This window comes from Prosopis cineraria, unplaced genomic scaffold (genome assembly GCF_029017545.1).
Source record: "Prosopis cineraria cultivar Desert tree isolate PC_DT_omini unplaced genomic scaffold, ASM2901754v1 PC11, whole genome shotgun sequence".
In the NCBI taxonomy this organism is placed as follows: Eukaryota; Viridiplantae; Streptophyta; class Magnoliopsida; order Fabales; family Fabaceae; genus Prosopis; species Prosopis cineraria.
In genome coordinates, this window is record NW_026555342.1 from 45,248,811 (window position 1) to 45,258,309 (window position 9,499).

The 9,499-nt window shown below is 27.8% G+C and overlaps 1 protein-coding gene across 1 annotated transcript; it reads right to left on the reverse strand.

Annotated features, from left to right (window-relative positions):
- Positions 1-3,760: 3,760 nt before the first annotated feature.
- LOC129284972 (TMV resistance protein N-like) lies at positions 3,761-7,435 on the reverse strand. Its single transcript, XM_054920496.1, has 3 exons — positions 7,398-7,435; positions 6,786-7,323; positions 3,761-4,176 (listed from the first exon to the last, which is right to left on the reverse strand). The coding sequence occupies exons 2-3, from the start codon at positions 7,295-7,297 to the stop codon at positions 4,074-4,076; spliced, it is 615 nt and encodes a 204-aa protein (XP_054776471.1). The 5' UTR covers positions 7,298-7,323; positions 7,398-7,435; the 3' UTR covers positions 3,761-4,073.
- Between the last annotated feature and the right edge of the window lie 2,064 nt (positions 7,436-9,499).

The window sequence follows — 9,499 nt, forward strand, 5'->3', positions numbered from 1 at the left end:
CAACCTAGGCCTAAAGGGTTGGGCTTAAAATGCCCGTTTTTCTTTTGAGGTACCAAATTGTAGGGCTCGGCCCTTGAGATAACAAGCTTAGGGCTGGCCTTGCGAGTTTCAAGCCCTATTATCTTTTTTTCTTTTTTTATTAAGTTTTTTATCAAATTAAATAGTAATACTCCATTTCATTATACAACTCAAAAATCTCATACCAATATATAAATCAAGAGCACAACCACATCAATAAATAAAATGATAGCAATCAAAATAAAACAACTAAATAAACCATAAACACAAATAAAGTGATAGCATCAAAATGATCAAATAAGATGAACTATAGATACAAGTTTGACTAAGAGCAAAACTGAGAATAAGGAAAGAACAAGGAAAAATAAATCAGACTATAGTTCTATTCGAGCAAGATGAGGGCTTGAGAGATGCTATCGTTTAAGTCTTTAAACTTGGTAAAGCACTGTCACAGATGAAAGAGCACAATGAAGCATGGCACTGTTAGGATTTGGGAGATACTATCAATAAAGAGGAATAATGAGAGACGAGCACAACTCATATGAACAAGAGATAAATTGTAGAAGGGCAAAATTGGTGAAATGTAGTTTGAAGAGTTAAGTTAAGAGATTTAGAGTTAGTTGTTATTTTTTTTTTAATATTTTTTCTTCCTTGCAGATATGGGCTAACATGTACAAATAGAGTATGCTTAAACTTTTTTTCAAGTCTAAGTGTCTATCAAAAGTCAATCATTTGAATAAAAAAAATTGAATGGACTAGCCCTCAACCTTTTAGGGTTAGCCCGTTTATTTTTGAGCTTATTAGCACTAGCCCGTTTAAGTCCGAATTACATTTGAAAGGTTCTAATTGCAAGCCCGACCCTCCATTTAAATGGATTTAAATGGGCTAGCCCGACAGGCTGAGCCCATATTTTTGGCTTTAGCAAAACTGAAGCTCATGCAAAAAACCAGAGCTTATGTGTTGCAGAGGTCATGCACAGTGAAAGAGATGAAGAGAGAGAGAAACAAAAAATTATTTAATGCCAACTAAACCCACCCTTACCACCAATTGAGAAGCCAATTTGCCCAATTTCAATTCCAACATAGTTTTTTCTCAGAAGTTATTCAAATATATATTTATATATATAAATATACACAAACAAAATTAACTTTAGCATCCATTCCCCAATTGAGGGTTGGGCCACCCAAGCCTTAGTTGGAGAGAGGAACAATGAAAAGAAGAGAGGAGAGCATTTTGGTCCACTCAAAAATTGTTTTATTCTATGAAACTTGATCGATCTTCAAAAATTTTCCACGCCTTTAATGCTAAAAGTATCTCAATATCTCATTAATTAATATGAGTAATTATCGTTGGGCATTCCTTGAAGAATCAATAACTGAGGGCTCATCAAGGTGTTTAGAAAATTAATGCTACTTATTGTAATTGAAGATGGAGGGAATACATTTACTTGGGGGAAAGTGGAAAAAGACGAAATACTTTCTCTCGGACATTAAACTGTTTCTTCACAGATGAGCCTATATTCACTTGTAACATATATTTGATAAGGGAGGGATAATATTCTATAATGGGTTAAAGAGTAAATAGGATTCTGAACTATTGCTTGAAAATTACCTTAGACCTTAAACTTTTAAAATATGCAAAATAAATTTTAAATTTTTAAATTTATAACAAAATAAACCCTAACCATTAAAATTTTTAACACCGTTACTGTCCACACAGATACTATAACAGTCAGGGTTAAATTCGTAGGAAAATAAACTATGAATGATACTTGCATGAATAGTAACGGTGTTAAAAAGTTAATAGTTAGGATTTATTTTGTTATGAATTTTTTATTTTACATATTTTAAAAATTTAGAGTTCAGAGTGATTTTCGAGCAATAGTTTGGGATCTTATTTGCTCATTAACCCTTCTATAATTTTAGCAGGTGATTTTCGTAATATAGGATGATGCATTAAGAAATAAAATTCCATTTAATTGTGTTTTATGTATAAATTATATTGATTATTCAATGATGCATTTGTGGGTTCATGTTTGGTAGAAGACTAACTTTCTAAGAATTGATCTATCTCTCTGATTTGATGAATTAATAAAATAATTTTAAAAACTTATCCTAAAAAACTTGCGCTTCTGCAAAACTCTTGAAATCCCATCAAGAAAAATAGACATGCATGTATTATTTGACAAAGACGGATCTGAGTGATTTACAATAGCGAATGTTTAGAGTTTTTTCTTTCTTTTTCTTTTTTTAAACTCAGTTTATGTAGTGAATTTTTGTCAATTGCATGAAGGTTGTTACTCCCAAAAATTTTGATAATTTGCTTATAATTTGTGTGATGGAAAAACATGTTTATAAAGTTTATTTTCATGACAAGATGGTGAAGAGGAATACTTCAGAAAACAACACTAGGCCTTTGAGCACAAAGCAGCATTATGAGAACTAGACTGATCATTGAATCGGTTGAGGCACTAGTTGACGATTCAATCATATAGGGGTTTAGACTAGATATAATTAAATTAATATATTTAAATATTATAGATAAATATAAATTTTTTATTTGGAGTTTCAAAATCATCGTTGATGCTTTTGAGATGGTGATCACATATTTCTTAAAACAAACAAGAACTAAATTTGTTTGAAAAGATATGTAAATAAATATTAGTCCAAAAAATCAATTAAAAAAGAGATCAAAGAGTTGCATGCTTGTTTGAGGTTGGTGAATAAGTACTTTTTATAGGAAAATTATAACCAAATTGAAATGATATCATATGAAAAAAATTATAAATAAATAGCTGGAAGAATGGAGATAAAACAGAAGTTCATACATACTTGAAAAAAATAAGTCTGAGGAACTAAAAAAAAATGAACAAAGACAAGGAGGGGAAAAAAGAAAACAGACTTGTTGGGAGGATTGGCTAAGCTGCATATGTTGTTGAGGGAAATAGTCCCACATTGCTCAAGTGATGAAGAGTGAGGCATGCTCGTATTTATATAATGGAAAAGAGTGATAACACTTAAAAAATTGCTTTTCTTCGACAACTTGCAATCTTGCATGAGCAATGGACCTGAGGCATAGTTTTTTATTTTTATTTTTTAAATCTGGCCACGTACCATTCTTTTCTTGAGTCAGGTGTGTTTTTTCTAACTGGTCCGATTTAAAATTACGGTCTAGTTCATTGGTTATTGACCGATTCACTGGTCTGAGACTGGCTCTTGTTTGGTTTGGTTTTTTGTTTGTTTCGGATCGAACTAAGTACTGATTCAACTAGCCAATCTGGTCTGGTTTTCATAACAACGATACAAAGTTAGGAAACAATGGCTAGTAAAGAAAGCTACCGATAGCGCCTATTTTACTTTTCTAAGCATGGTGAGGCATCTTATTGCATTCCAACATGAAAGAAAGATTAAACAAATATAAGAGTCAAAAGGAATGTTTTGAAAGAAGGAGATTGATGAAAAAAATAGGGAAAACTGCATGCGAGTTGTAAATATGAAATTGATTGACTCTTTTTTTTAAAAAAAAGAGTGAAATAAAGAGCAGTGAAAATTTTAATTTTAATATTTTTTCTCATTTAAATTCAAATATAATATAGTTTCTCCTTTAATATATATATTTACTTTGCAATTGATAAAAATGAGTAGAAGAGGGAAGGAAAATGTGTGGGCGCGAGTGTGTAGGTTGTCCCAAGACCGAACCATGGGTGTATTCTATGAAGGAACATTGATTTGATATCTTCAATAATGGATGTATTCGCTCTACAAATCACCTGTAAATTGTCCCAATAATATGAAATTAAAACTCGTTAAATGAATGTTTTTGAAGGTATGAGTGAAAGTAGAACACGACACAAAAAAAAAAAATAAGACTTTTGATGGCAACATGTTGCCGCTAAAAGACTTTTCACTATCAAAAGTCTTTTTTTCAAAAAAGAAAATAAAATAGCCATCTCATGTCATGTCAAGTGACACCTTGTGCCACATCAGCTGTCACGTGTGCACCTCCTCATGCCACGGCACGTGCCACATCATGTCACGTCACCACCACATGCCACATCATGTATTCACTGTGAAATATGCCCAAGTCAAAATTTGAGCCATTTTCCTGCACCTCCCAAATCTTAAGTCCTCTCTTTTTGCTAGTTGAGTTAAAATGTACCTGTAATTATTATATACAAAATTAAATATATAGGATTTAACTACATACACATATATCAAATAATATATTATTAAAAATTTTACATATATATTACATTATATTTTTATTTATTAATATGTTAAAATAATTTCTATGAGTGTATACATATATATTTTTAATAAAATATTATTTTTGTTAGGAAAATGAACTTAAAATAAAATAATTTTTAAATATTAAATAATTTTATTATAAAATTTTTACCAATTTTTAAATATTATTTTTATTTTTAAATAAAAATAATTACATATATAATTCATTTATAAATATGTATTATATCAGTTTACGTTAAATATTTTTTTACTTTTTTCCATATTTTCTCAAAAATTAATAAATAAATTATTAAACTTTTATCTTCTTCCAATTCTAAATGCTTCCCCTTCTTTTATTAAAAATAATTTTTATTTATAATTTTTCAATTATCTTAAAAAATATTTTAATAAAAAATTTATTTTAATATATAAATTTTGTTAATAGTCATTTTAAATAATTATTTTTTATTATTTTTGAGATAGAAAATGGGTAGACATGCGATGAACTAAAGTAGATACTAAATAAAAAACTCCAAATAAAAAATTGAAGTGAATATTTCATAATCAAAATAGAAAAAAAAATCTTATCTTGACTCAATCTAAATTACTTTAAACTTTTATTAAAGTCTCTTTAACAAAGTCAATCTAAAGATAACAAGAAATACTTTCCAATAACTATACAATTTAAAATAAATAAACTTTAATAAATTCATACATAATTTTATCCATAATTCAAAAAGCCGTCAAGTATTATCCACCTATTTTATTTGTTGCTTATTTTAAATAACCATCAAATACGGAGCGTCTTATTTAAATAATAATGTGGCAGTAAAAAGCAGAGTTCAGCAAACAAAGTAGACACCATACGTATACTAAACCAAACAACAGGTGCACAATGTAACAAGTAGTCTGCAATATCATTTTCATCTTACAACATCTATATAACTTTAATATTCTATTGCTATTTATGTATATGTATGAAGGCAAGTAAGTATTTATGTATAACTTTAACATTCTAATATTATTTATTTCTTATTAAAATATATAAATACTTTTAGTGTCAACAAATTTTGCTGCTAAAAGTAATTATGCAAATTAATTTTTATAAAAATATTTTTTAATTTTTAATTATTTTTATTTTTAATTATTTTTTATGAAAATACTTTTACCGGTGACAAACTATGGCCGTAAAAAGTAATTAAATAAATATTTTAAATTTTTTTAATTATTTTTATGAAAATACTTTTGGCGACAATATATAGTTTGTCACCGTTAAAAAGTAATTAAATAAATTATTTTAAATTTTTTAATTATTTTTTTATGAAAATACTTTTAGCAACGATAGTTTGTCGCAAGTAAAATTAATTACATATATTATTTTTAATTTTTTAATTATTTTTTATAAAAATATTTTTGGCGGTGAGAGTTTATCACCGCTAAAAAGTAATTGCATAAACTATGATTTACAAAAATACTTAAAAGTGAGTTTTACCGGCAATAATTACACATCATTACTTAAAGGAGTCTTTAATGGTAATATTTAAAAGTCATCACTAAAAATTTATTTTTGATGACAACTTCTAATTGTCACCGCCAAAAGCTCATATTTCCAACTTTGTTGGTAAGCAAGCAAGAATTGATCCATTTGCCCATTAAAATGAAAAATGTAATAATTTTCCAAAAACATCAACTTATCCACAATTCGTTTTATTCATGGATATACATTTATTGATTAAATTTTGCAAACTTTGTTTATCTATATTCAATTTGTTATAATATATATTTAGTTTCCATTCAAATAATATAAAGGAGGATTTCATTGCAAGACCAAAGATGTGACTTAATTTCAAATTAGTCTCAAATAATTCTGAAATTATGCTACTGGTAGGACCATAAAATTAGATTGAAATCATGTTTTGTATGGAAATTATTCAAATGCCCTTCAATTAATTTTTTTAACAACTAAAGTCTCAAACAATTAATATTACTATAATAACAATTAATTAATATTTAATTAATGTTACAAAATAACATTGAATATGCATATGGTGTACTGTAACAAGTTCTTTTATTGAGTTAGCAAGTACTATTACAAAAATAACAAGTAAAGTTGCTGTTTTAACAAGTGCATTTCATGTTGTAATAAGTCAATAAGATTGAATATGCCATATGTATTGTTAACAAATTCTTTTATTGGATTTACAAGTAACATTATTAAAATAACAAGTCAAGTTAAAGTTTTAACAAGTTCACTTCATGTTGTTATTAAATAATATTGAGTATGCAAAATGTGTACTTTAACAAATTGTTTTATTGAGTTAGCAAATAATGTTATTAAAATAACAAATCAAGTTACAAAAAAATTAATTGGAGGACATTTTAGTCATTTCCCTACGAAACATAATTTCAACCAAAATAGGAAGACTATAAAATTAATCATAAACCATTTCAACCAAAATAGTAAAAAGGATTAGCAGAAAATAATATAAATTAAAACTAAATAAATATGGAATGATTAATTCATTGTTAAAGAAAACTTACTTGCTCCTGGTGTCCCAACCAGCCAACTTGCCAATTTCAAATAAAACATTTTTCCAATTTTGCACTTTCTCTGCATCTTTTCCAAATTTGTCTTCATGTTCAGCCAAGGCTTTTCCAAAACTGTTTTGTTGTTTTCTTACATCGGCTGGATCGACATCATAGAAGATGGGAAAAACACGTCGACCCAATTTCTTTTTGGATTCCAGAATCTTCTGGAGTTCCTCCAAGCACCACGTAGAATTTGCATAATTTTCAGAGATAACAAGAACTGAACAAAGAGAATCTTCAATTGCTTGAAAGAGATCATCTTTTATAGCTCCCCCTCTCTCAAAATCTACATCGTCCCTTAAAGTGTTGATCCCACTTTTGATAAAAGCATCATCCAAGTGACCTGTAAACTTCAAGCAAGTGTCTTTTCCTGCAAAACTCAAGAAAACGTCATATTTCCATTCTGGAGTTGAATCAGATGTAGAAGAGCTTGTGGAAGATTTTCCTCCGACAGCATATTCCATCTCTTGTTGGTGTGTTCGAATATTATCTGCACCAACGAAATCATATCAGCAATTGCCAAAGAAAATAAAAGACTAAACGGATACGATCACATCGATATACTTGTTATGCAATGATCGATCGTAGAACAGAATCTTACTTTCTCCTCTACTCACTGCTATGATCAGATTTCACTGAAATGCAAAAGCCAGAGAGAAATGGTAGATATATATATATATAGACCAGCAAGAACCTCAGGAATGAAGTCCGAGAAATTTTAATAGGAAAATAGCAATGAATGACAGCTAAAAAAAATTTATATCAGTACTAGTTGTTCTCAAAATACTAATAACAAAAAACTCAAATATACTATTCTTAATTTAGAATGAATTATTGTTAAAGCTCAAATAGATATTTATTGATAAAAGACTAACTTGAATCAACAAGTATTTATTTTTGTTTTAATAATAAGTTATTCTTGACTGATATAACTTTTTTTAATTTTAATTTTGAACGCATAATATGGTGAAATTGCATTTTATGTGTGTGTGTGTGTGTGTACACACATATGCATGTAATTACGCCCTCACACAGACACGTTCAGACTCGTGTGTATATTTATTATTTTTAAAATAACATATAAATTGAATACGGTACTTTTATCAACTTATATGCTATTTTAAAAAGCACTAAATATTTGAAATGGAGTTTATTTCAATTAAACATTTCGAATTAACGTATTCTCGATCCTTGATATAAAGTAGATTTTAAAAGTTTGTTGAACCTTTAATATAAAACAAAGTTAGAGTAGTTAATTATTTTTTCAATTTTAACCCTCGTTTAATTTATTCATTATGCTTCAAATTTTTTAACAACAATTTAATATGATCATTAATTATAAAGAAGAGTAAGATTAAAAAAATTACATGTTTTTGCAATTTTAAAGACATAATTATCATTTTTTAATAATTGCGAAGTTGGTTAAGTTTAATTTATATTAAAACATGAGCGACTAAGCATAAAATGTCCATCTCTCCATCACCAGTTGATTATGACATAAGTTATTCTTCGCTAGTTTATGGTTTTTTTAAAAAAATTGATTAAAAAATTGATTTTTTAAATTTTTTACATATTTTCAATTATGCCCTTGGAGTTAAATAAATATAATATTTGATTTATTCAAAACACCTTCATTAATTACTTGAATGGAGTATAATAAAAATGAGTATAATTGAAAACATATATATATATATATATATAAAACTTGACTCAATATCTTATATTTTAAACTAATGGATATTTTCAGAAAATGTCATATATTTGATGGGATACATATTCCTTGAGGAGGAGCAAGCTAGCAATGACTTAAAGAATTACCCCCTATGTGTTTGAAGATATAAAGCATTTTTCATGCATGAAGTTATATGTTCACAAAATAGCAACTATGAAAAGATGGTACTAATTTAAAGATGATTAACTAACATATTATGGGTATAATTTGATTAAATTAAAATGTCTTATATATTTTAAAGGAGAGGTAGAGACAAAAGTGGATTCAAACCCAATGAATTACTAAGAAATTGTGCATTATTGGTTCCTTTCCCCATGAATCATGATGAATCACTTTTAATTAATAACTTATTTAAAATTACTACACACAATTGTGCATTTATATTCAATTCATCCCATTTGGTACTCTTCTCCATTTTCTTTAAAGCTGACGGCAACCCCACCAGTGAAACAAATCCTAATTAACGTTAATTAATTATTCAGAGACTGAGAAATATCAAAGTCATTATATATAATACTGTCAAAAAAATCCATTTCTTTAATTTCTCCAAATGGTTAGTCAAGACTATACATTATATAAAAGCATGTGAGCAGTATAAACAAAATTATCTTGACATAATCATCATTTCTCTCGTCATTTCCTATGTATGAACGCTAATAATTTTGTTCACTTGCTAGCTACTTTTCAATAATTAATTTCATATTACACGTAATCTTGCCTCTCATTTCACACAGAGCAAGAGAGAAGGAAATACATTGGTTACTTCCCCATCATTATTTACTTTTAATTCCTAATTTAAAATAATTTAACATGTTTAATCCATTTCAATCCATTTGTTTCTTTTCACCATTTTCTTCTAAGCTGCTAAACCTAATAACCTTGCCATCCGTAAAGACAAATATCCCAATGTTATTAGTCAACTATCATGTCAAAT

What these genes read in the sequence shown, in the direction of transcription:
- LOC129284972 (XM_054920496.1), bottom strand. Translation starts at nt 7,297, where the DNA reads ATGGAATATGCTGTCGGAGGAAAATCTTCCACAAGCTCTTCTACATCT. An exon ending in GGTTGGGACACCAGGAGCAA is followed by an intron (nt 4,177 to 6,785) that starts GTAAGTTTTCTT and finishes TAATAATTACAG; the next exon opens with GTACATTTTAACTCAACTAG.